The 26,812-nt window shown below is 53.6% G+C and overlaps 1 protein-coding gene across 1 annotated transcript; it reads left to right on the top strand.

Annotated features, from left to right (window-relative positions):
* The first annotated feature begins 3,260 nt into the window (after window positions 1-3,260).
* Window positions 3,261-13,552, top strand: PBX4 (PBX homeobox 4). The gene is given in 7 exon segments (XM_090290215.1): window positions 3,261-3,278; window positions 5,294-5,339; window positions 8,189-8,433; window positions 8,677-8,869; window positions 9,132-9,252; window positions 11,697-11,847; window positions 13,322-13,552. Coding segments are annotated over 7 exon segments (1,005 nt in total).
* The last annotated feature ends 13,260 nt before the right edge of the window (window positions 13,553-26,812 follow it).

The following is a 26,812-nucleotide window of genomic DNA, read 5'->3' as shown; positions in this document are numbered from 1 at the left end:
ACTGGAGCTGGTGGAAGCTGAGCTCAAGTTTGAGAATGGGGACATGAAAGGTTGCTTTCACAGGCCATAGTGACCACCCTGGGTCCACACCGAGGCCTTGTTCCTGCCTTAGTTTAGCCCCCAAAATCCCTGCTTTATGCTCAACACTACTGTTGCTCAGTAAGTAATCAAAAGAGCATTGGAAGGTTTCTGAACTCAAGTCCCCAGGCTTTTCTTCCTAATGTTCTTTGTCATCCATGACTGCCAAACTGCTAATGCCGTGGCTTCCAGGCTGATGGTGTGGATGGGCACACAAGCAGATGGACACAGGGACCAGTGTAACCAGAACAAACACCTGTGCTCAAGATGCTGGGGCTCAGAACCCTAACCCTGAGGTCCCCTCCTTAGGAAGCACTTTGTTTGTCTTTCACTCAGCCCCTACTCCTCTTTCTGTCCAGGCTCTCACAGCTTAGTCCATCTTGAGTGATGGCTGGTGGAGCCCCCACTGTGCTGGGAGGGGGCAGACCTAGCTCCCCCACACCCCAGCTTTTGAATCCTCCAGCCTAGGGGCTCAAGGCCTTGCTGTAAGAACAGAGTTGCTCAGAAGACTGTTGAGACATAGCGAGCAGGAAAAACAGAAGTTTATTGGGAGAATCAGCAAGCGGGGAGGGAACCCTGCCATGGGTGGTCAGGACTCCAAGCTTCTAGGGGAGAAGGGGGTTGCTTTATAGGAGGAAGAAAATAGGGGGTTGCTTTGCCAGCTGTTTGGCTATCTGGCAGCTGCAGGTGCGACAGGCTGATCAAAGCAGAATGTGGTTTAGTTTATTTTCAGTTTGAAGCACCCTTTTATCTCCCAGGCAGCTACAGGCAGGGGGGTGGGGGGCATGGGAACTGGGGATGTCATTCTAGCCTTTTTGCTTTAATAAAAGGAGGTGAGGGGTCGGGTGTGTTTTAGGGCGGCAGAGTGGTTTTGTGTGGCAGAGACTGGATGGGAGAGGGGTCACAGAATCTCTTCTATAACGACTTCCTGCGGAGTTAGGGTGATGGGAGGGGGTTGACTGCCAGCTCGGGGTCATCTTTGCCACGGGTTGATATCTGAAAGATCTTAATAAGAGTACATTATAGACGGTAGCGGTTGTCATGGATTGGACCGTTTTTTGAATAAAGTTAACTAACAGTCTGAGGAAGCAAGGGCCAAGGGCGAGGAATAATAGGAGAAGCAGTGGGGTTATGAGAAGCACTAGGATCGCTTTAAAGGGAGAGAAGTATGAGAGGAAGGTTCCAAACCAGGATTTTTCATATGCCTGTTCCCTAGCTTGGGTAATGACGTCAATGTTTTTTTAGTACTTATAAATTTTTTCTGTTATGCCTGTATTGTTAATGTAAAAACAGCAGGTTTCATTTAGCATGGCGCAGGTTCCCCTGCTCTGGCTCTGAGGATGTCTAGGGCCCTCCTGCTTTGGAGAACTACGTCTGCTAGGCTGTTTAGGGATTCTTGTTGTTTTTCTAGGGCTTGGAGGGTGGCGTTCCAAGTTTCTTGAAGGGATAAAGAAAGATTTAGTACTGATTTTTTTAATTGGGGTATTTCTACAAACTAGAAGAAGCTCCTATATAGGGAGCGCCCTATTCCTGGTTGTTTAAGGATAGGGTTGCTGTACGCATGTTCACCAAACTTAGACCACTGCCGGTCTCGTTTGTGTCGGGGGCGGAATAAGAGGGAGGTCCCGAGGAAGGAGCCAAGGTTGGAGATTGCCTTGGAAGTGGACATTAGCTCGTTCCACCTTCCCTGATGACTGGGGTCAGTATGGGATGTGAAGCCGCCACTTAATGTTTAGTGCCTGAGCCACCTGCTGGGATCTCTGTGAAACAAAGGTAGGGCCATTAAGTGTCTGAAGAGAGGATGGGTTGGGCAGTGGGGCAGGACTAGAAAGGAGTGGATGAATGCCTGATGCCCAATGAGACAGGTTAGGGGAGGGGTACTTAGGAGTTGGGTCACCTTGCTGTCTATTCCTACAACCAACATGGTAGAGAGAATTAGTGGCCCCAAAAATTTGGACAGGACAGAAAATGTGGCTCCCATATTAAGAATAAAGGAGACAAGCTTACCTGCCACCAATAAGTTTACCCTGGGTTTTGAAGCCATGATGATGAGAAGGGGGGCTCTTGAACCTGGGCCCCGTCAGGAAGTGAAAAGTCCGAGGAAGTCTGGGACTGAGAGGCCCGCGTCCGGATCCGCTGCCGGGGTAGGCAGTCTAGTCCCCCGATTAGAGGCTGTCCAGTCAACCTTCCAGTGACCGGTTTTTTGACAGAGAGGGCAGGGACCCGGTGGAGGAAAGCGGGGGTTTGGACAGAGCTTTGTCCAATGTCCCTTCTGACCACACTGAAAATGGGCCCGGAGGCTGCCTGATGGTGGAGGCTTTGCCCTTTGGCTCATTTTGTCCCTTGGAGGAGTTTCCCAGGGCATTAGCTAGCAGAAGATATCACTTGTCTTCCTGCTCCTGCTGCTCCTTTCCCCTCTCCTTTTCTTTTTGTTCCTGTTCATCTTGCCAGTTGTTGAATACTCAGAAGGCGACCTGAATAAGTTCACTTCGGGGGGTCTCGGGTCCCGCCTCTAACTTTTGGAGCTTCTTTTGAATGTCTGGGGCCGATTGACTAATGAAGTGGGTGTGTAAAAAGAGGTGTCCCTCAGGCGAAGTGGGGTCTAGATTGGTGTGTTTTTGGATGGGTCCTGTGAGTTTTGTTAAGAAGGCGGCTGGATTTTCACTGGGACCCTGGGTGACCTCGAGGGTTTTGTCATAGTTGACAGCCTTAAAGCCTGATTTGCGCATCCCAGCAAGGAGACACGCAAGGAAGTGGGACATTTTGCAAAGGTCAGAGGAATTCATCTGGTAGTCCCAATGAGAGGGGGTTGCGGGGACTGCTACCAACCCAATGGGATAGTCAGCGTCAGCAGGTCTGTCGGCATGTAACTCATCAGCATAAGCCATGGCAGTGCCCAGACATGATTTTTCTCTTCGGAGGTTGTGGTAGAAATAAGGATGTTGGTAACATCCTGGTAGGTAAGGTCATAGGTCTGGGTTAAGTATCCAAACTCTTTGATGAAATGAGTGGGGTCCTCAGAGGAAGAACCGAGATGCTACCCAATTTGGGAAAGATTAGCTAAATTGAAGGGGACGTGTACTCACATGACACCATCTCCACCAGCGACCTCGTGGAGGGGATAGAGACCAGAAGGGCAAGGCTCATCAGAGGGGGAGGGAGCCGGGGAAGAGGAGGTAGGGATGGGCCTGCGGGATCAGGTATGGGGAGGAAAAGGTCTGGGGTCTTGGGGGTCTGGGGACTGTGAGGAGTCAGGTGACTGGGGTTCTGAAGGGGGTGAGGGGGCATCCGGTGCAGGGTTGTAGGGACATGGGTGGTCAGCAGGATCGAAGGAGTCCAAGGAAGAAGGAGAAGAAGTTAGAGGGGGTGCAAAAGGTCGAGAGGAAGGTGGCTTTTCCTGAGCAAGGAGAATTTGGTGGGTAGTGAGCTGTTAGCAAAGAGAGTGTTTGCCCCAAAGGGTCTAGAAAGCCTGAGCACTGGGAATTTCTGACCACTTGCCCGACTTCTGGAGGAAGTTAGCAAGGTCTGTGAGGACTCTGAAGTCAAGTGTGCCGTTTTCTGGCCACTGACTCTGGTTAACAAGGGGATTGATTCCCATGAAGGTGATAGATATTGATGTGAGCCTGAGAAAAAGGAGAAGGGTGGATCCAAGCCAATGTTCCCAGCTCCAAAATCTGTCGAGATGAGCATCCCCATTTCAACCTGAGAGTGGATGGCATAAGGCTGAAAGGAGAAGCACTGAGTTGTCCCGGGCATCCCCAGGAGTCATCAGGCCCTGGAGAGTGGGTCTGGATTGACCCGAGGAGTCAGGAGACTCCGGGAGTGGTTCTGACTGAGTGCTCAGATTTAGGGCCAAACTGCCCGGGGTGGTCTCGGATAGACCAGGAAACAGAACCATTGGGGGAGACGGAGGCAAAAACTCACCTGTGAATCAATGACCGGTGTTGACTGAGAGTAAATGGCAGTCGGGGAAAGGGATCAGAGGAAAGGGAGATGGATGGGGTCATTAAGCCAGAGGGGAAGCTCAAGTCACCAACTCATGGAGATCTGAGAGACTCTTAGTCCAAGAATTGGGGCTGGCTCGGGGCCCGAGTCCAACTCGGGAGACCCAGTCGAGCCGGTGGCCCAATCCCAGGTTTTGGCATCAAAATGTAAGAATGGAGTCACTCAGAAGACCATTGAGATATAGCGAGCAGGAAAAATAGGAGTTTATTGGGAGAATCAGCAAGCAGGGAGGGAGCCTTGCCATGGGTGGTCAGGACTCCGAGCTTCTAGGGGAGAAAAGGGTTGCTTTGTTGGCCATTTGGCTATCTGGCGGCTCGGGTGCAACGGGCTGATCAAAGCAGAATGTGGTGTAGTTTATTTACAGTTTGAAGCACCCTGTTGTCTCCCAGGCAGCTGCAGGCGGGGAGGGTGGGAGCATGGAATCTGGGGATGTCACTTGCCACAGCGGGCAGCAGGGAGAGAAGAGAGGTGTTTTGCTGAGCCCCACTTCCTGGTGGGCTCCAGACAAGGCCTGTCCTGTGTCATCCTGTCAACAAAAAAAAGTGAGTCTCTGAAAATATTAGAATGATTTTTATTTGCGGCCTAGCCTGAGAGAAGAGCTTTAAGAAGCCTTGAAACAGTGCTCCAACTTCCTTCGGAGCTGTAGACAGGAGTAAGTGAAAAGTACATGTAGTGTGTTAGAAGTTGCCGTTTGGCACATACGACACATACAGTTTAATGAGTAACAGTTTTACATCAAATGAAAACAGTATATAGAACAATAAAGTTGAGTGGCCATGCCTCTGGCATCAGGAAGTTTTAATTTCAGTCTGGAAACAAATTACTTCACTCTTTGAGGTGATTTTTATCAGGCTGTGGAAAGAGCAGACACTGTTTTCTATGATCATTGATCTTCAGTGTTGAAACTGTAGATCACACACGTGATTAGCCCCCATGGTCTGTGCCTTAGTAAGAAATTTTAGGAAAGCTCATTGTTCTCTTGGTTACTAATTATGTAAGCGCCCTCTCCTTTCCTCAGTGCCATTCCCAGCCAAAGGCTGCAGGTGATATGTTTTCAGTCACTTGGATGCAAAATGGCTGATTGGGGGGGCCAGTCAGGGCATCAGATGTCTCTGGCACTCAGCTGTGGTTTAGGCTTCCTCCTGGGCAAGGAAGTTCCTGGAGTGGGTTTGCCCCTGACCCCACCCAGCCCTACCCCCTCCCTGCACAGGACAAGCTGGAGCACAGCTCTGCTGCCAACGTGAATGCCCCTGAATGTAGGAGGCCAGGGCAAAGGAGACGTCCCCCCACAAGCCTCCCTCCATGCTTTGTACTGTGAGTAGAGAAAATTTTTTAAAACTTGGGGTCATGTTCGGGCTGCCATAGCAAAATACCACAGACTGGGTGGCTCAAACAGCAGACACTTATTTCTCACTGTTGCAGAGGCTGTGAGTTCAAGATCCAGGGGGTGTGAGGGTGGGAAAGAAGTCTTCTTAGAAGGCCACAGTCCCACAGGTCAGAGCCCCAACCTTATGACCTCATTTGACCTTAATCACCTCATAGACCCTGTCTCCACACACAGTCATGTTGGGGGTTAGGGCTTCCACATGTGAATTTGGGGGGGACACAGTTCAGTACATAGCCTTTCCATATCATATTGTTTCTCACAAAAAACATTATGTGTTGATAGTCACAGTGTTATTTTACTTCATTGTTTGGTTTGCTAGTGTTTTTATCATCCTCACTAAATTAGGAACAGAAGGAAATTGCTTTAGTTCCCACCTGCTCTTCTGAGTGCCTCCTTGGTGGCCCTGAACTGAGCTCCTGGTCCCCAAGGCTTCCTGCCCTCCAGTCAAGGGCCCTGGGGGAACTGAGGAGCAGTCTGAGATGCTCTGAAACAGCCCAATGGAGACGAACTTGTTGTAATTGAAGATAATGAATGTCTAAAGACCATAATTAGGCCAGTGACAATACACCGGGAGGACAGACACATCGTGCTAGGGGAGAGGACAGGCTGTGCTGGACGGGTGGTGGGTGGAGGGAAAAAGATACTTTGCAAGCAGGTAAAGTGAAGCCCAAACACATGCCCTTGGTGTGAGTGGCTTCACCCACAGCTGCCACTGGTAGTGGTGACCAAGGCACCAAGTAACTTATTTTTTGTAAGCTAGGCTTTTACTTATACAGATTGCAAAATTATGTAGCCTTAAAGAAATAAAGCTTGTTGGGTGATTGTTTTCATAACAGCATCTTGAAACGTATGCTTGGTTACCACTGTAAGGCATGACATGCAAGTTGTCTCCTTCATGGGCATCTGGGCAGATCCGTTTTTCACAGTTATAAACAATAATGTGGTCATGTGTGTCCTGTAAATGCAACATTTACAGGCATCAGTGTTCCTATGGGATAAATTCTCAGCGCAGGAGCTTGGAGTTCAAAGGACATGCACTTTTTCAACATTAATCAGTATTTCAAAACTGCCTTCCCAAAGGCTACAGCAGTGCACATACCCTGGGAAGAGACATAAGAACAGTCTAATCTCTTCATTATTTAGAGTTTTTATTTTGAGAACAGTAAGCTCCCTGGGCTATATTGTGTGTGTGTGTGTATGTGTGTTTTATTTATTTGTTTGGTGTGGTCTCTGGCTTGTGCTTGCATAAATAAAAGAAAGAAAGACTGCCCTGCCCCGCAGCAGCCCAGCATCACATGCACACACACCCATGAACGCATACACCCCACACAGCCGTCACTAAGTTGCATGCTCCAATCTTGACTGCTCCTTCCCCTAATTCAATTGAAGCTGTAATGGAAGGTGGGGGTGTGGCCTCTCCACCCCTGGGTGTCAGGGCATGCTGGGGGCCCTTTGGGGAAGGACTAGGAACTGTGTATCCCTCTCGGACCACTCCTGAGCCCTGGCCTGGACTCAAGAAGGAGCTACTGAATCTGCCTGGAACAGGAGCCAAGAGTGTGGGTGCTCTCAGAGAGCTGAGCAGGGCCCAGCAGAAGGAACGGTCGTGAAGGCGGGTTTGGAAGGATGTCAAGTGAGGCTCCAGGCTCTCTACATGTGGATGCCAAGGAGAGGCTAAGTCTTTGAACAGAAGACTCGTGTGATTGGGAGGTTGCTGACCTGCAGGTGTGTACCCTGGGCCAGAGGGGAAGAGGGTTTTCATCCACAGGTCACAGGGCTGGAGAGGGGTGGCACAGCAGTGGCCCGGGAATACCTGTTTCCCATTTGAACAGGTTGGCTCAGCCCCGACTCCCAGTGAGCAGCTGCCTCAAAGCCACCTGGACACCTGTGCTTCACTGGGTCAGGGACCAGGCTGCAGTGTCTTTTCACCTTCCCATCTGCTACTCTGTGCGCTGTGCTCAGGAGAAGCTGCCCCAAACAGGGCAAATGTGGCTTCCTTTTCCAGCGCCCGCAGCCAATGGTCACAGATCCAGGGCACCATCTCTCTGGCTGCCCCGTAGCTGACCTGCATCCACCTGTGTGGCAGCTGCACCCCCCGCTGCCACCCCTGCCCATCCAGTGCTGCCCTTGAGCAGGTCACCCTTTCAGCCCACTGAGATGGCTCTTTGGAGTTGCAGGGCCAGTTGTCCCATTTCTCTCTTAAAATTTCTCTGGATGAGCTCCTATTTTCTGGCACCTCCTAAATCAGACTTTTCCTCCCAACCATATAGCAACAGCCCTCCTCCCACTCACACAACAGACGCAATAGACACCAGGCACACACCAGCACAGCCCCACGCTGGTGCCAGCCTATGGCCCGCCTTTGTAGCCATGCCTGTGCTGGATGAGCGTCCGCAAGGTGCCCTCCTCTCCTTTGAGGAGACGCAGTGCGGGACTTAAGGCTTGCCCAGCACCACCCTGACCCCACCCTGCCTTGGCTCCCCAGTTGGGGCCCAGCTGTATGTTGTGAGCTCTGCCCTCACAGCCACATTGAGCTGTGGGTCTCAGACTTGACTCTGGACTAGTGTCTTACTTGGTAACTCAGTGTCTGTCATCAGATAAAAGGAAGTCCTCCCCAAGGATTCTGTGAAAAACGTTCAGACGCGGTACCAGTACTGATGACAAGGTGGCTGTTTTTGCTCAGACAGCAGGCGCTGACTAAATTCTGCCTTTCTTACCCAGTGTTAAGCCCCCATGGCATTCAGGAAGAGGGTCTCCCTGACACCCAGCCCATGGGTCTGCATAATACACTGTTGGCTGAGGGTGTGTCCAGGCCAGAGAAGTGAGGAAGAGGACTAGCAGCATCAGCTGGCACAGCGATACCAGGTGGCTGTCCAAATGACAGTAGCCTTGAGCACTGTGACTACAGATCCAAGCTATCCTGGATTCAACAGATTTACCCCCCTGAGCTAGAGAAATATGAGCAGGCGGTCTTTCTGCGTGGAGAATGAAACGGGGACCGCTGCTTGCCTTTCTTCTGTGGCACAGACCTGGGAGTTCACTCACTCGGCTCGCAGCAAAGTTGTTTGTTTTACTGGAAGCCCTTTGCATTTACTTCTTAGTAGCTAGCCTGTCTGGGAGTCAAAGAGGGCAGCAGGTGGCTGGTCCCCACAGGGCCCCAAACCAGCCTGCTGGGGAGTGACAGCCTGGTGTGTGTGTCCCCACTGCAGGCCTGCCATGAGTTCACCACGCATATCACCAGCATTCTCTGGGAGCAGAGCAGGATGAGGCCAGTCTCACCTGAAGAGGCAGAGCACCTGCTTGGCATCGTCCGTGGCAAGTGCAGCACTACCCAGACGCAGCAGGAACAGAGCCCCTGCGCGCCATGCTCACAGTGCCTCGATGCCCAGTCGGACCCTGGCTGTACCCACAACAGCAGGGGCAGCACTAAGGAAGAGGAGCTGAGTCTGCTTGCTTAGGTTTAAGGTCCCCTGGTGGCCTCCGGGCCCATCCAGGAGCTCTGGCCACAGCCACAGATGTAGCCCTCACACAGCTCTTGAGAGGTGATCAGAAGTGTTGGCTGCTGTTTTTAATACTTCTGTAATCACTTATGGGGGTGAGGAGATGTTGGCAGACTCCCAGCGTATGCACGCTGGCTTTGGTTGTCTGTCCTTGCAGGTGTAAGCGGCGGCGTTCAGCAAGCAGGCCACAGAGGTGCTGAATGAGTACTTTCATTCCTATGTGCTCAGCCCTTATCCCAGCAAGGAAGCTAAACAAGAGCTGGCTAGGAAGGGTGGCATCCCAATCCCCAGGTGATGGCCCTCTCCTGCCATGCTTCCTGGACCCAGAAGGGGAGGAAGGTTAAGTCTAGTGAGAAAGACACCTGGGAAGTTTACTAAATGTGTGGAGCAGGAGCCAAGTGCCCAGGCCTGGAGGCTGCCTGGCTGGGCTCAGGTTCTGGCTCTGTGCTCTGGGACAGGCACATAACCCAACCAGGTGTGGGGACTCCCTGAGGTGATGCTGGTAGAGTGTGGCCTGTGGCCACCTCGGTGTGTTGTGGCGGTTACTATTTAATATTCCTGTATCAGAGGAAGGTGCTGCATGAGAGAGGTGAAGGTATAATTCTAGGAGAAGAAAAAGAACTTGGAGCAAAATTAGGACTTACCATGATAGTCCACCTCTTGAGCCAAAGTAGCAGTTCAGTTACCCTGGGATAAATTCAGGCTCATGCATGTTTGATTGCTTCTCAGATAGTCCAGTGTGAGTGAGGTGGGTACAAGATGGGCAACATCTGGCTCCAGGTGGGTAATGTTGTACCAGTGGGAAGTGGGACCCAGACAACCTTGGGAGACCCTGGTAGTCTTCTCAGTGGGATTGGGCATGTGAGAGGGGAAGCTAGAGCCCAAGAAATGATGAGTACAGACAGCCCACAGCTCCAGGCAGGACCAGGCCACACCCATGGGCAGTGTGAGTGTGTGGATGGGGGTCTAGGTGCAGCACCCCTGCCCCCAGCAGACAGGCTGACTGGAGCTGGCAGTGCCTCATACTGGCTCTCTGAGGCAGCCCATCTTCCGCTGTGTGATTGCAGGGACTGAGTTTCCAGCCCAGCCTGGCTGCCTCCAGTGTCCGTGCCCTTCATCGCCACCCTGCGCTCCAGCCCAGGCCAAGTCCAGCTGTGACTTCATGATGAAGGCATTCAGGAGCCCCACAGAGTCACTCAGGCAGCAAAACTTTTCAGGTGTCCTGGTCACATCTGACCTTCCTCATCCAAAACTGCCATGGTGGCCTCAGCGCCCAAAGAAGAGCTTACGCCACGGGCCCCGCCTCTGATGCGTGGCTGCCTACCTGTTTGCTACTATGAGCAGTTGTCTGAAGGGTGGCCAGGTCCACTTCAGGACCTGGCACCTCTGGAGGGCAGATGTGTCATGGGCCTAAGACTTTCTCTGAGGAGAGGACTCATTGCAAACAAAATTTTGAAAAGCACCGGCCACATTCCAGTGACCCCTGCTCTGTGGCTGGGCCCTAAGACCCCTACCCACCAGCAGCAGAATTTTGTGCTGGAAGCCCCTCCTCACTTTGCTGGATCCCCCAGCTTTCAGGACAACCTGAAATGGCTGAGGAGGGGGGTTTCCAAATTTGGGGTATGGACAGGTGCAGACTGAGTTTCAGCTAATGAGATCAGCTCTCCCCAACCACCAGACCCCCATCCACCCAGGGAATAGAGCCAGCCTCCCCTAACCCACACAGGGAGTTTGCTCTTTGTCCTAAAATACCAGTCGAATTCAACATGGAAAACTGTTGCTGCCATTTGCCTGAAAACTTAGTTCCATATGACATTTTGGAACATTCCCTGGAGATAAACAGGACCAAGAGGAGGGAAGGATCGGTGTGTGAGGAGCAGGGAGCACACACTCGGATGCCCTTTCTTTTCATGGTCAGCCTTGAGAGGAGGATACAGGAACTTGAAAGGAGAAAGAACATCCATGATCTGCCCTCATAATCCAGCTGTTTATCTCTGTTCATTAAACTGCAAAGACCTCTCACCGCAGGTACAGCTGTCTACTTTGGAGTATTGAGGTGTTTCCAGCTGTGCACATCTGCACACATCTGCACTCTTGAAGGCAGGCTCTGGCCCAGGGTCCTACCTGGGCAGTTCTGCCCCCAAGGGACATATTCATTGTCACAGTTGGGGCAGGGCACTACTGGCATCTGGTGGGATGGGGGCTATGGATGCTGCTTAGTACCCTACAGTGCCCAGGGTGTTCCCACCTAGAGAGCAACCCCTGGGGGAAGGGTCTCTTGCATGTGCCCAGACTGATGGCTTATAGAATGGGTGTGATGGTGGCACCCCACCCCTTACCCCCCAAGCTGGCAGCTAGGACAAAACACAGGTGCATGTGAAAAGGCGCTTAGCTCAGTGCTTGGGGTGCATGTCTCCCTGGCTCTGGCTTTCCCTAAAGAGGAGTCCAGAATTCTGTCTGTGTCCCAGACGGGCCTGTTTTCCTTCCAGCAGCAACAGGTCCTTGGGCAGCATGGTCCCTCCCTCTCCTGTAGGACATGCTGGCTCCAGGGTGTCCTCTACCCACTGCAGACACTTCCCTGGGCCCATGGCACAATCAGCACCACCTTCTCAGCCCTGGCTTCTCACCTGCCCCTGGACCACAAGGTATCACACAGGACATTCCTCCCAGGTGGTGGAAGTGAAGTCACCTCAGGGAGTCTGCCATCCAGCAGCTTCTGCCTCTGTGTGTCCGCAGGTCTCCAACTGGTTCAGCAACACAAGGGTCTGTTATAAAAACAACATGGGAACGTTTCAAGAAGAGGCCACACTCTGCACGGGTAACATGGCAGTGGACACCACTGAAGAAGCCAAGTCAGCTGCCCATCCACACCCAGTTCTGGCGAATAAGACTGCCTGGCCCAGCTGCTGTCATTCCCACGGGGCTGGGCCCACTGAGCTGAGATTTCTGTCCTCAAGGGCAGGCATCTTGGTTGAGTCAGCTGATCCCTGCTGGCTGTGCTGTGCTGGGGGGCCTGAACATCTCCTCGAACACCCCCATCCCAGTCTCTTCCTGGTGAGGAGCTAGTAGATCCCACCTGAGGACTTGCTGCAACTTGGGGGCCCGAACACTTGTTATGACTCGTCCCACCCTTCCAGATTCCTCTGGACCCTTCCAGCTGACCAGAGCCAGAGACATGCCTGTCAGCCTGCAGACGCTGTCCTCTCCCCAGCCTGCCCCTGAGGGAGGCAGCTTATCCCAGATGAGTCTCAGGGCACAATCCCAGGGATGCCCTTAGGGTCCCTGACTTGGTGTCAGGGCAGAGATGCAGAGCTCAGGTGGGTGACAGTTCCTCAGCACAGACCATCTCATCAGCCACCTCTTGGCCTCTGCAAGGCTCCCCGGGGGTTCTGGCAACAAGGTGGGCCCTCAATTCATCACAACCAGGGGGCACATCTCTGTGGAGCCCACTCTGCAGAACCCTGTGCCCTTCACACACATCCCACTTGCAGGACTCAGCAACTCGCAGCTGAGTGGTGGGCACAAGCCCCTAAAACAAGACTTTGGTTGTTGAGGGGAAGAAGTGTGCCTCCAGGGAGTGTCTGTACTCTGTGGAGAAGAGCGAGGGCAGGCAGATGTGGCCCTGACCATGGGAATGTGCAGGCAGCCCCTCAGCTGGTGCCCAGGTGTGCCACAGTGAAGATACCACCTAAGTGAGGGGTAAGAAAATGAACCAGAGCTCTGGACACAGCCTCTGGAACTTCCTCTGGGCATTGGGTATCATGCTGGGCCAGCCAGGATTCAGGGGCCCCATCCCTCTCATGATCCCTGAGGCCTCCTACTGACAGTCACAGAGACCCAACCCCACACTAGGGACCATCTTGAGGTGACAGACACAAGTGGAGCTGGGTGGGGCCTCACACAGCCCACCTGTTCCTTTCACATGGGTGTTCCCTGCTGCGCCAGAGTCGACACCCCCACCAACTTACCCCAGCCCTTAGTTAGGGTGCAGGAGATGGACGCCTTCTGGTGCCTTCAGCAAGGTGGTACATGTCCCATCGCCATGGCAACCCCACTGTCCATAATAAGCACCTGGGCAGAGTGGGGAGCTCTGTGCTTGAGGCTTAGCGCCTTGATCATAACGGATGCTGGTATGTGAGTGAATCAGGGTGAGGGTCCCCAGTGGGGACCCTGGCAGTCAAGGCCCACCCTAAACCCTGGAACCATCCCCAGGAGGTCCAAAGCTGCTTAAGTCCCCATGAGGTTTCCCCAGACCATGGCCACGTAATAAGTGGGAATATTGAGGCTTTTGTGCAGATACCGCAATATGAGTACCGCTGCCTGAGCTGCCTGTGTCCCAGTCTGCTTGCCGCAGCCCCTGCCCTGGACAGGCACAGGTGCTCGTTCAGAGAACAGCTCTCAGAGGCTGCCGCTGCCGCTGCCAGGGCTGGGAGCCATCACCTCCGCCCTGGGCTCCAGAAGAATGTCTGAGTTGCCCTTCGGCTCCCTGTCCCACTCCTATGTGCCAGCCTGTCACTTCCCAGTCCTGGAGGTGGACATCTCCCCTTGTTACTCATGGCTGCCTTCTGGGAACATGGGCCAGTGAGTGTCCAACTCAGCACAGAGTGTTGTCTGCATGAGGCCAGCACACAGGGCAGCACTGGCCTCTTGGTGTCTCCATGTCACATGCTGAGGCAGCCCTCAAAGTCTGTGGATTCTTTTGCCTAACAGTGTCCTCTGAGGCCCAAGCACTGTGGCAGCTGCTTGGAACACAGGGGAGGAAACAGCTGAGGTGAGGGGGTCCTGGTGGGCTGGATGGGGTAGAGGGCTCAGCCTGTAAAGGAAAGTTCGAGAGGAAGTTGGAGAGGCTCACACTGCACTGTCTGAGTGGCAGCCATGGTCTCTGGCTGAGTTAGGAGAGGCTGGGCCCTGAGGGTAACATGGAGCGTGTGAAATCTGGGCACCTATGAGCCCTTGGCTCAGGAGCCAGGTCCAGAGCCTGAGTCGGGAAGGAGAACAAATAGCCCTGCTCTCATGAGCTGTAAACAAGACTCGCCACAGAGCAGACCTCACGAGGAGAGCCTTTTCAGTGGTGTTTTCCACCGTGGGAGTACATTCTGTCGACAAACATCTGAGGGTCACATGTGCTTAACACGTCTCTGCACTGCAGACGGAGCCCCTGAGTGTCCAGCCAGGTCTCTGAACCTCTTCCTGTTCACTGCATCTACCATGGTCTCAGGGACCAACCTTAGCTCCAGGCCTGACTGGGTCTCCCTCTTGCTCAGTGTGTAGAAACTTCAGCTGTGCTGCGATGCCATGTCAGTCCTTTTCCAGAGCCCCATGGGGTGGCCCATGGAGGCCAGTTTCCTACTGGGGAAGCATCTCCATGTCATGGGTCAGGCACTGTGGCCCAGGACTCACCCCTCCATATCTCTCCTGTCTCCTCTTCATGGGTCTCCAGGATATGGGCAAGACAGGCCACCAGTCTCAAGGCCACCCCTCTGACACTCTGGTGCTGTCTTTTCAGGCCAGGGGCAGCTGGCAGAGGACTGCTTCACCTGCCGGAGATCCTGTCAGTGTCAACTCAGATGCACTAATTAAATTTGAAAGATAACAGAAAAGAGGACAGTGTGACCTGCCGTGGAGTGCCAGCATTGGTGTTTTTACTACGTGTGCAGCTGGTTACCTCAGAAAACCCAGAACTGACAGCTGACGGTTCTCCCTGAGCTGCTGCCAAGGACACCACACCGACTCTTGCTTGTGAGCTGGGAATTGAAATGGGCCAAGACGCTGCTCGTTTCCCCAATTCTTTTATTTTATTTTATTTTATTTTTTTGAGAGAGAGAAAGGAAGGGAAAAAGGAAGAAAAAAAAAATCAGTGCTAAAGAGAAACATTGATTGGTTGCCTTCCACATGCAACCCAACCATGGACCCAACCAGCAAATCAGGCATGTGCCCTGACCGAGAATTGAACCAGGACCCCTTCCATCTGCGAGACAAAGCCCAACAACTGAGCCACACCAGTGGGGGCCCAGCTCTTTTTTTAATAGTAATATTATGGCAAGATAATGAATTGTATCTTTCAGGACTTGTTACAAATTCTCCCATTAAAATTTTCAACTTCAACTTCGGTATTTTCACCAGATTTTTTTCCGGTGAGAGCTAACGGGGGGCGGGGGGGGGGGGGCGGGGGGGCGTAGCAGCGCAATCACGAAAGTTGTGATTCCATCCATGCCTTTGTCAGACATTGCCTGCTGTTGTATCATTTCATACGGTTTGGTTCAAGTCAGTCGTGGGCTCAGACTTTTATGGGGATAGGATTTGCACTTTTTTTTTTCTTTTTGCTGTTAATACAGATTATACCATTTTCAGCTGAAATACCATTAAAGACCCAGACAGGACGTCCTCAAAGGATGGCGGTGCTTTTACTTTTGGCTCTCGTACGCCCTCTTATGGCCATGGTGTGACTGCAGATCGTGTTTCGATTGGCTACTGACTTGAAGCAGAGCCTCTTGGAAGTTCGGTTTTAATTTGAGGAAAGACCCCTAGGTCAAATTCTGCACATCAAGTCGCATTTTATGATGCTAACGTTTTGTATTGCACTATTCAAAAATGCCTAAAATGTGGCCCCACGACAGTAACCAAGCTGTAAAGATTACAGGAGCACAAAGGGAGTCACCCAGGCACCCCCTGTGCCTTGCCTGCAGGCATAGAGCCTCCAATGCAACAAGTGGCTACGCTGGGGCTTGGAGGCTTCCTGATCTACGCCCCAGCCCCCAGTTAGGAGAGACTGGGGCAGGGCAGTGCTGGGAGACCGCTCATCGGTACAGCTGTTTGAGACGGCAGTTTTCTAGAATCCATTAATATTAAATATGCACACACGTTTTCCCTCACCAATTCCACCCTCTAGGGGGTTTTCTACAAATATTTGGATATAAATGCAAATGATGCATTTCTTGCCCCCCTTTTTATTTATTTACTTATTTATTTGCAAATTGAAAACAAATGTCTATCAGGTGGGGACTGTTTAAACCAGCAATTGCTCAGCTGTGCAGTGGAGTACTACATAACTGTTAAAAAGGCTGATGGGGCTTTTCTCTGGGATGTTAATGTTAAGAGTCGCTATGTCGGCAGCCGTCCGTCTCGAGAGACGATGGTGTAGCTTCTTAAGAGTCTATCTGCACCGCCGAGAATGGCTGTGCAGTCCGACTCGGGAGTGACACGGTATCTGTCTCCTCCCGTGTTGAATCGACATCTTATGATGACGCTGGAGTGTCCTCTCCAGTGAAGCTGAAGCTACAGAGCCTGGGCGGGGTGATATGGAGGGTCTGCTGTTGCCCATGCAGCAGACCCCCCCTCTCTTCGCAGCTGAAGGGTCCAAGGGAAAGACGGAGTCAATACAGCTTGGCTTCAGGTGCGCCGCAGGAGTTGCCGGTATTGACTACAACGTCAAACCGCCTTAGGGACTCCGGCTGCGGATTTTCTGTCGGGGTTTACTCCCTTAGCCTTTCCCCTGAAGAGGTATGCCGCAAGGCAGCGGAGGTTTTTTGGAGTCAGAGTTTTCCTTCTCTGATGTGCCCTGACTGGAAGATCGAACCAGCGACACTTAGCTCGCAGGCCGACGCTCAATCCACTGAGCCAAACCAGCCAGGGTAGGGAGGGTGATATTTGTATATATTCTTTAAATTATAGAGAAGGGACTTTTACCCAGATATATCTGGAGGAAAGCACAGGTCACTGCCATGGCCTCTGGGGAGGAAACTAGGGACCTGGGGGTTGGCAGGATTGGGTGTCTCCTTTCTCCTTCAGCAGTTTGCATTTTAAAAACCTTTAAGAGGATGGTGTAAGGAGGGAAGCTGGAGCCCTTGAGCCCTGATCACTTCCCTCAGCCAGTCCTGCTTATTATCGCCCCCCCCCAACCTGAAGCTTGGAGGAGTTTCATCTAAGAGAGGAACTGGAGACTGAGGCACAGAGGTGATCAGGGTGGGAGTGGGTGAGAGGTTCCGCCTCTGTGTCCCAACACCAGCACCAGGGGTCGCTGTAGCTCACAAATCCTGCAGAGAGCACGGAGATGGAGGAAATGTGAGTCCTGGGGACCTGTGACTGTGGAGTCTAAGGGCTAATCCACTTAAACGGATGGGCTGGGCAGGAAATGGGGACCTCGTCATTACTGTTATACTCAACGTGTCCCTTATAATGTTTCTGATGACCTCCACCCCAGACCCAGGCCCCCTCCTCAAGTTATATTTGCATATAATTTGCATGACCTGCTTTGTTTCTATTTAAACCATGAGGTATTTGCGTATCATTTGCACGGCTTTTCATAGATTTGTCTTGATTTGTGAACCATTTTGGTGGGAGACGGACACTGGGGAACCAGGTCCTGGGCCATGTCTGGGATGTGGGTGAACACTGGAGCCTCCCACCTCCCAGTTCCATAAAATCACATCTCCACTTGCCTGGTCAGGAGCCCTGGAAAGGCATTCTCTGTCCTTTTAGAGCTCCACAGGTTCACTGATGCAGGGACCACCAAAACCCAAGCAGAGTTCCAAGCAATGGGACAAAAGACCAACCAGGAGTCCTGCAGTCATGGGGTCTCCCCTGAGGGATATAGGTCAGAGCCTCTCCAATGGATCACTTGGGTTAAATGCATGCTTTGGCCACATGTCTGAGATGGAAGGGTTGCTAATATTCTCCCTGACCCACGCATTTTAACCTCACTCCTCTTAGCACAGAAAAATTCTAATGTTCATCATGCAAATTGATTAGCAAAGTACCCACGGTTTACTGGCAATTAAGAAAAGGCTGGGCTTTAGGTTAGAGTTTTTCAAGTGGTAGCTAAATACCTGGAGTGTGTGATCCTGAGAGGGTAGGCGTCCCTGCCTGAGCCAGGGCCCTATGCATGACACCCATCACTTGGGGCTGGCTGATATGGGGCACTGGCTGTGAGATCCCTAGGGGTTCTTATTTTAGAATAGCAAGAATTTGGAAAGAGAAGGACAGCACTTTCCATCTCAAAACACACATCCAAATCTGGGGGAGCCAGAGGACCTGAATTTTAAAGTAGATAACAGGCACAGGGACATCTTGTCTCCATTCTGCTAATGTGGACACCAAGACAGGAAGCCAGGAGTCTGGTCATCTGACTGAGATCCACAGCACTGAAGGGGCTCCCAGTGGCCCACGATGGCACCAGCTAGCACAAAAATCACCAGCAGGCACCAAAACCAGCGAAGGTAAATTTGAGGAAAGTGTTGGTGCATTCTCACTTGCCTCCCTCAACCAAAGAATCAGGGAAACTGAGGCACGGGGAGGGATCCTGGGGGTGTAGGACCTCTCCCCCACATTCCGGACTCCTCACTTCCAGCACTGCCCACCTGCCTGTAGCCCTCACAGCCCTTTAGTGCCTTCTCCAACTCCTGGCTCAGATCTAGCTGCCTGGCCCAGGCCTCCTTACACTGGGGGCACCTGTGAGGAAAGACTAGAACCCAGCCTACTCTGCCAGAGCCTCTGTCTCCACGTGCCACCCTCCCTGAGCCCTGGCTTCCTGTCTGTGAAGTGGAAATAGAAGTAGCTCCACCTACAGTGTTCGGTGGGAATCTCATAAGCACATCCCTGCAAAGTGCTGAGGACGGTGCCCATGCTTGCAGAGAGAGAGTCTGGGGTTATATCGTCCCCATTCTGCCAAGACAGAAGGCCAGTTGTCAGGCCAAGGCCAGCCTTGCTCAGACCGCCACACTTTTCTGTGACCCACTGTGAGGGCCAGAGGTGGACCAGACCTGCCTCCCTGACCGTTCTCCACTGAGCCACCATGCGGCAATCTTACAATGACCCAGGCCTGTTTACTTGCTGGGCCCTGGGTTCCCTTTCCTCAGGATCCAATCTCCCCTCCCCCACCAGGTCCTGCAGGATCCATCTTTAACAACATCTCTTTACCAGCCCCTAACTACCCAGCCCAAAAGTGTTCACATTCCTACCCCAGGGCCTTTGCACTGGTCATTTTCTCTGTCTAAGTACCTTCTCTTCCCTTCTTTGCCTGGCTAACTGCCCTGCCCCTACTCAGGCCCTTCTCTGCTCCAAGCCCACTCCCCAACATCTCCAGCCCTGACCCCTCCCCAGCTTTATTCTCCCCTGAGCCACCCCCTACTCACTGGCCAACTAGCAGCCTTAGGACCTCAGCCAAGGGCTAGGGGCACCTGAGGGGCTGGGAAAATTGTTTTCTCCCACTTGGCTCCTTGTTCTCTTCTAGAGTAGAGCAACTCCAGCAGCTGCTGGCCTGGCTCCTGCTAATCTTGCTCTGGGCCTCCAGTTGCAGCCAAGTAACAGGGAGGGGCCTGGGCTGCATTTCCCTAGGGAGAAGTCAGCCCCTCCCTGGTTCTCAGCCTTCCACTTGCCTGGGGAGGGCTCAAAGGTGAGGAGAGCCCTGGCTGGTTTGGATCAGTGAATTGAGCTGCAGCCTGCGAACCAAAAGGTTGTTCCTTTGATTCCTGGTCAGGGCACGTGCCTTGGAACTTTTCCACCTCCAGAAATGGCCACAACCTCTTATCCTCCCAGGGCCACTGATAAGGGTGTGATCCTAGAAATGGGGGTTTTGACGCCCCCACTGTGGGAATTTGGAGGTTCCCCATTTCCAAGCCCTACCTAGTATAAGTTATCAGATTTCCTAGGCCAGAGCATGGAAAGATTTAGAGGCTGAAGAAGTATGTCCAGGCCCAAGTTAGGTGGGCTGTTGCAGCTTCAAGTTCTCCCACATTTGGTTTCAAGATCCCCACTTGCAGTTTCAAGATCTCCCACATCAAATTTCAAGGTGGAAATTTCAAGGTCCTCTTCATCAGTGCCTGGTGAGGCCCCATACCCAATCCCTAGTAGAGATTTCTGTTCCACTAAGACTCCAGGAGGCCTCTCAAAGTCTGCTGCACCAGAGCCCTAGAGGAAGTCTGGAGGCCCCCAGACCCTGTGGAGAAATCCAGGCACTGATTGAGGTGCTTTGGGAAGTTTTAATGTCCCTCACTCAACACCACTGCAAAGCCCTAGGGGGAGGCAATAGCTGAGGGTGGGGAGCTGGCCTGCCTGGGTCACCACAGCTTCAATCCCCATCCCTCTCCTGAGTGTCACTGAGCACCTCCTGCATGCCAGCCAGAATGCACCAAGACCTGAAGAAGAGAGGCCATTGTTGGTCCAGTCCTCTGCCACGGAAATTGAGGCTGTGAGGTTGACTGAGGGGAGGGCCTGGGTTTGACCCAAGAGGCTAGGTTTTGTGCCTAGGAGTCACTGTGGTGGCCAATGGTTCACCCAGAGACCCTGCCCCCACTGAGGAATCATGGGAGCCATGCAGGGTATGTGAGCAAGGCTGTGACCAGAGCTTGTGGGAAGCCAGAGACACTCAGGCCCACCAGTGTGGCTTACGCTGCAGCTCCTGCTTTGGCCTCCAGGGGCTTCCCCGACCCAAAAGACAAGACCCCTATCCTGGTGCCCCAGGGAGCTGGATCCTATGTCCAGAATTGACCCCTGCTACCCTTGGACACCAAGTGAACCCTCTGAGCCTCAATTTTCCCACCTGTAAAGTGGGGCAATAACAGGAACAGCCTCACTGGGTGGGGTCAGTGATGAGATGCAAGTAAAGTGCTTCTGCATCCAGTAGGTGCTCAGTGAATATGTGAGCCACCTGCCCAGCCATGGCTCAGGGCAGGTAGACAGAAGGACAGTGCTGAAGTGTGACCATGGCAAGGAGCACATTCTCGGGAGAGACACTCAGGTCCACTTGGAACATACTGAACCCACAAGGCCTGGGAGGTCCAGAAGCCCAGAAAAGGGTCAGACCCACAGAGGGGTCTGGCTGCCCTGACTTCCCCCCATGGGTGAAGGGTGCCACAGCCTCATGTACGATATCAGCCCTATTATAGGTTCCTGGCTGCTAGGTATGATGGCTGTAAAGGGATGAGCTCCCCATTGTCAGGGGCATGCAAGTACACAAGGGATCTCCAACAGCAGCTGGGCCAGAGGACAAGCCAAGAGGACCCATTCTCCAAGGACAGACTAGGGGGCAGGTCACAGCCTGATGACAAGAGACTGGGGGTGGTACTGCTCAGGGGCTGGATTCCCTGGTCAGACAATAGGTTCTAAAGAGCTAAAGAACGACCATTCCTCAGTCCTGGGCATCAGCAGGCCACTGTTGCCTGTTGAAATGTGAGCTGGGCCTGGCCCCATGGACTGCGTGTTTTTCCAGTGGCTTCTTCAGCCGCGGCCTGACCACAATGTAGATTCCATTGGGTCGACCATTTCCAAGTGTTTGTTTTCAGCTGGGCCAGACAGCGGGTGCGGACCAAGGCCAGGGGCCCAGGCCTCCCAGAAGGCCTAGAGAAGCACCCCCAGGCCCTCCCACTTGGACCTCTGTCTACCTAGAAGCCCCTCATTAAATACACTCAGTAGCCAAATGACAAGGGATGGATGCGGGGGCGGGAGGGGGGATCTTGCTGAAGAGGCCCAGGGGGAGCTTGTGTATTTCATGTGGGGGGTTCTCCATCCCCCACCAGGACCCCAGGTGCAAAAGACCTGACCTTGGGCAAAACAGACTTATTTGGGTTTCACTGTTCCGTCCTTCAAACTTGGGGGTCAATTTGAGACCAGGTCAGCAGCCACAACTGTGGGTCAGAGGCCAGGGTTATGTGTGAATACTACTGTGGGATCCTAGGTGAGGTACTTCCCTCTCTCAGTCTTGGTTCCTCAGTGGTGAGATGGGGATGATAATGGAATCTGCCTGAAAGGATTATTGATAGAATCCAACCCAGTGCATAGTAGATGCGATGCAAACCTGAAGTCTCTTCTACCCTCCTGGCTGGGTCTAGCGCTACCTCCCCATCTGATTGAAAGCCCTCTGAGGGCAGAGTCTGGGTCCTCGAAGGGAGGGAATGAATTGAGGTTTGTTTGACTGTGTCCCTCCCCTGCTTAAAATTATCATACCAACACCAGCCATCAAGACCTTTGGACATCTGATCTCGGTTTGGCAAATTCCTCTTTATCCTTCAAAGCCCACATCAAATGCCCTCTCCTGCAGACACCTTTCCCTGCACTCTCCCCTCCGCTTTCCCAGCCCTGACCCTCCAGGCTGAGGTCGAAATGGGGTTCTGTGAGGGCCAGTCCAGAACTGTGCATCAAGCATACCTGTACCCACAGGTCTGCATGTTGCCATAATGTGGGAGCACATGTGTGCACGTCTGAGTCTGTGTCTGTCTGTCTGTCTGTCCCTGTCACTGTGCCGGGCCCCAGGATGGCAGTCAAGCCAACTCCCCTCAGACCACCTAAGAGAGTGGTCACTGTCCTTAGGAGAGTGGTCTGAGCAGGGCCCCTTTATGAGGGAGCCTGGCTCACCCGGGAAGAACTGGGGGTGTAAGCAGCCAGCCTCTGCCTCTGCTATTAAAGCTCAAGATTCAGCTGGGGCTGGGGGAGGGGGGCGACTGGGGCCCAGGGAAGAGCTAAATCCTGAGTGGGAGCTCCCCCCACCCCCACCTTGGTGGAGGCCCTGCAGGCAGCCTTCGAGGACATACCTGAGGTTTGGCAACACCAGCTGGCCCGCCCCCAGGGCTGAATCAGCAGGAAGAGATTCAGGGCTTCCCAGGAAAAGCAGTTGGGACCTTGAGCACCCCCTGCAGGCCCCAACCCATGAGGTCCCGGGGGCCCTGAGAGGGTGGGAGGTTTGCATGTACCTGGCTGTGGCCCAGTGTGCTGGGAAAGACTGAATTGGGGGCGTGGGAGCTAGAATCGCCCTTACTAGGGTACTCTAGGCATCTGGGGGTCAGAGGGTCCCCAAATGTGGAAAGAAAGCAGGGTGACTGTTGGTGTGTCGATGCCCTGAGCCACCACATGACCCTGCCTCATGGGCCTGCCTGTCGGGTGTATCTGCCTGTGCAGTGGGGACAGTGCCAGTGGGTCTATTGTGTCCAGCGCACTGGGCAAGTCAAGCCACATGCACCTTGGGCGGGGTGACTACATGTGAGGCTGCAGCTGAGAGTGGCAGTGTAGCAGAATAGGCAACAAGAAGGTGGCTCCAGTGGTGTGGGAGTGTCTGTCTGTCTGTCTGACTGGGGAGGACAAGGACAGGGCATGACGACGACAGTGTGACCTCAGGAATGATGACAGGCACCTGGCTCCATGTGCCACATCCTCTGTGCTGCAGGGTAGCTGTGACTCTGAGTAGGTATTCCCCACATCCGTCCCCAAATGTCTGTGTCTCTTGTCCCCTCATCCCTGAGCCCCCTCCCTCCTGCCTGCCCAGGTCCCCACCCCAGGCCCTTGGGTCTGGACCCAGCTCCTGCCCTGAGAGGGGTCAGGACAGTTACCTAGCTGTTTCTCTGCTGTCACCCTGCCTCTGTTTCCACCATTAAAGCCAAGCATTCCCCGGACCGGGATGAAGCCAGGTCTCCCCGCCAGGCTGGCTCCAGTCTTTGGGGTCTGAGGCTGGGCCATACCCAACTCCGAGGGCTGATGAGAGACACAGACAGGGCCAGGGAAGTGGTGGGTGACCACGCCAGGCCCACGAGGCCCCAAAGGAAGAGCCAGCAATGTTCAGCCAGGACGGGAGGCAGGAGGGGAGGGGGTGCCCAGCTGCAGGGTTTGGACCCTGCAGGGGCTGCCATGCAGGAGGGGGCAGACCCCAGGTCCATAAAATAAACACTTTGCAACTAGTGGAATGCTGCAGCAGCTCCAGGGGAATCTTGGTTATGAGAAATTGCAAACTTTCCTTGCTCTGGCACCTTCTATAGCTGGTAATCACCTGCCAGAGGCAGTTCAGGATCCTCACTCAGCATTCAAAGCCAGTTAGCCTCCCTGGGTGCCCCGTCTCCCCTGCTGCCACTCTCCGAGGCTGTCCTCCTCAGGGCTTCTCATTTATCATTTCAGCTACCTGGAATGCCCTTCCTGCTCTGCCACCTGGCAAACCCCAACACATCCTTAAAGACCTGGAGCCTACGTTCCCTTCTCTGGGAAACTTTGCCCTTCTTCCCAGCCCACAGTGTCCCTATTTGCTGTGTCACCCCGGGCACATCCCTTCAGCTGTGAAACGGGGGTATATGTGAACATCACACTTCCTAAAAGCCTATTCTGAACCCAAGACAATAAATAAACATTAGATACCCTTAAAGTGAGTGAGGACTTAGGGGAGCAGGGAGAGCTGGCATCCCATCATGGCTCAATGTATGTTCATTTCCATCTTCCTCTTCTTGGACTCTGTGATTTTTAAGACTCTTGTTTTAAGCATTGTTCCAAGATTTTTCTCCAACTCACAGTGCTAGGAATTTTAAGAACCCCTGGTTCTAAAATTATAAAAGTCTAAAATGCTGTGGGTGGGACCAAGGGCCTCTTTGTGCCCTGAGCTGACCTCAAGGTGGCTCAGGAGCTTGAGTCCCCAGGGGGCCTCATGCCCTCCTCTGGCCCTGGGCCAAGGGGTGTGGTCCGGCAGCCCCAGTTGTGGGGAGAGCAATGGATTTACCAGGAGGCCTATGGCCAACTTCCCGAAGGTGGGGGGACTCCTGGCTGAGCTGCTAGAATGGGGTCACAGGCAGTGTCAAGAGGCACAGGGCTGGCAGCTCAGGGTCATGACATCTTTGTCTGGGAGTCTCAGTTTTCTCATCTGGAAATTGGGGCCAGGTGCTGCTCTCTTGAGGAGTTGTCAGCAGGATGGGGCCACAGTCCCCGCCTGGTGGCAGCACTTGCTATACCTGGGCGCTCCGCCTGCAACACCCTCCCTGGTCCACTTCTCTCTAGCAGCTCCTGATCACTCCTGGCCCAGCCACAGCAGCTGGGGAGGGGGCTTCAGAGTGATGCCCACCCTCCCCTGCTTCACCCCAGGGAAGGGGGCCAGCTGTCAACCCCAAACCCATCTACCTTAGGCCTGGAAGTATCCACAGCCCCAATTTTTTTTTTCTCTGAGAAGCCTAACACCTCATTACCCTCAGCCTGAAGGCCAGCTTCACCTGCAGGCTGCACGCAGAAGAATGCACCCTGGACTCTGCCGGCAGCCTGAGCAGGGCTCTGGGGCAGGCAGGCTCAGAGTTTGGTCACCTTGGGCATGGAGCCTGCCTCCTTGAGCCTCCCTGTAAGCTGGGGGTAGAGACACAGTCGTCGGCAGCCGTCCGTCTCGAGAGACGATGGTGTAGCTTCTTAAGAGTCTATCTGCACCACCGAGAATGGCTGTGCAGTCCGACTCGGGAGTGACATGGTATCTGTCTCCTCCCGTGTTGAATCGACATCTTGTGATGACGCTGAAGCTACAGAGCCTGGGCAGGGTAATATGGAGGGTCTGCTGTTGCCCATGCAGCAGATCCCCCCTCTCTTCGCAGCTGAAGGGTCCAAGGGAAAGACGGAGTCGATACAGCTTGGCTTCAGGTGCGCCGCAGGAGTTGCCGGTGTTGACTACAACGTCAAACCGCCTTAGGGACTCCGGCTCCGGATTTTCTGTCGGGGTTTACTCCCTTAGCCTTTCCCCTGAAGAGGTATGCCACAAGGCAGCGGAGGTTTTTTGGAGTCAGAGTTTTCCTTCTCTGTAGAGACACAGTAAATTCTGGATAAATGCATGTCTCCAGGCTCCTGGGGGGCCTCAAAGCACCTCTCCTCTCTCATCCATCACAGTCTATCCAGGACAAGGCTGGGGTCCCAGCACCGGGCACCTCCCAAGCCTTGACTCCAGCAGAGCCTCAGGGCCCACCCTCAGAGACTGTGGCTGAGGACCCTATTCTCCAGGCCCTCACGTCCACCTCGAAGGGAGTGGCCTAAGCAAAGGTGTGCAGCCTGTTGGGAGTTGTCAGATGGAGAAGAGCCGGCAGGCCAGGTTGGGGTCTGCATGTGAGCCTACCTAACTGTCAAGCTGGGCCCTCTCCAAGCCCCTAGTGTGCACATAGATCTGACACTTCTAAATGCTGGACAGGCAGGTGGTGGGCTGGTCAGGAGAGGGTTCGAGCAGGCAGGTGACTGAGTGGATGGGTGGGTGATAGAAGGGGTAGTGGGTGGGTGGGTGTGCAGAAGGCCCAAGCTCGCCCTGGGCACCTTTCCTTTACTGCTTCCCCAGGGTGGTCAGCCAGGCACAGTGCCTCTTGTTCCAGTTCCTCAGCAATGCCACCAGTGGCCAACATCTCCAGGCCAAGGGATCTCACACGTGTGCTCAGGGAGTAGCTGGGTTACCGAGGGAGCCCTGCCTGCTGTCGGGACTCACTCCAGGGTCCAGGCAGCCCTTTGTCTCTCCCTCTGGGGTCTCATTTTCTCTGTGTGGAAAGTAGGGGTGTGGTCAGAGCAGTGCCTGCCCCATGGGGTTCCAGGAGGACTCACCTAGCCCATGTGCACAGACAGAGCAAGAGCAAGTGGTGGTTCTGCTGCCTCCAGACTGAGGGTCCCAGTGAGGTCAGAGGGTCCAAGATCGTGGCTTTGGACATCCCAGATACCACTTGGCCAAGGTGTGGGCCCTGGGGTGGGGCAGCTGTGGTTTCGGCTTAGGAAGCCCACAGTGGCCTCAATCCCAGCCTCCTGGGACATGCAACCCTGTCAGCGCCCCTCCCTGCCCACTGCAGCCCCGGGAACACAGCCAGGCACTGCCCACAGCCAGGCCCCGAGGCGGCCAGGGCTGCAGCCACCACTGTGCTCTGCGGCCAGGGCTGCACACACGTGTCACAGACACACTTCTGCATGCCACAACCAGGGCAAGGGGACCTACTCTCCTGCAAGAGGCACATCCAGGGCTGTATGGGGCCCCAAGCTGTTTGCACATGAATGTCTTTGTGTGTTGGATCCTGTTTCTGCCAAGGTATGTCTTGGTCTGACAGCCTCAGCCTCCATCCCTTGCTCCCCAAGACTAACACCATGAGTTGGAAATGAAGCATCT

Source organism: Furipterus horrens, unplaced genomic scaffold (assembly GCF_987537825.1).
Source record: "Furipterus horrens unplaced genomic scaffold, mFurHor1.1.pri manual_scaffold_10, whole genome shotgun sequence".
Classification (NCBI taxonomy): domain Eukaryota; kingdom Metazoa; phylum Chordata; class Mammalia; order Chiroptera; family Furipteridae; genus Furipterus; species Furipterus horrens.
The sequence above is the reverse complement of the archived record's forward strand: the minus strand, read 5'-3'. Positions and strand labels throughout refer to the sequence as shown.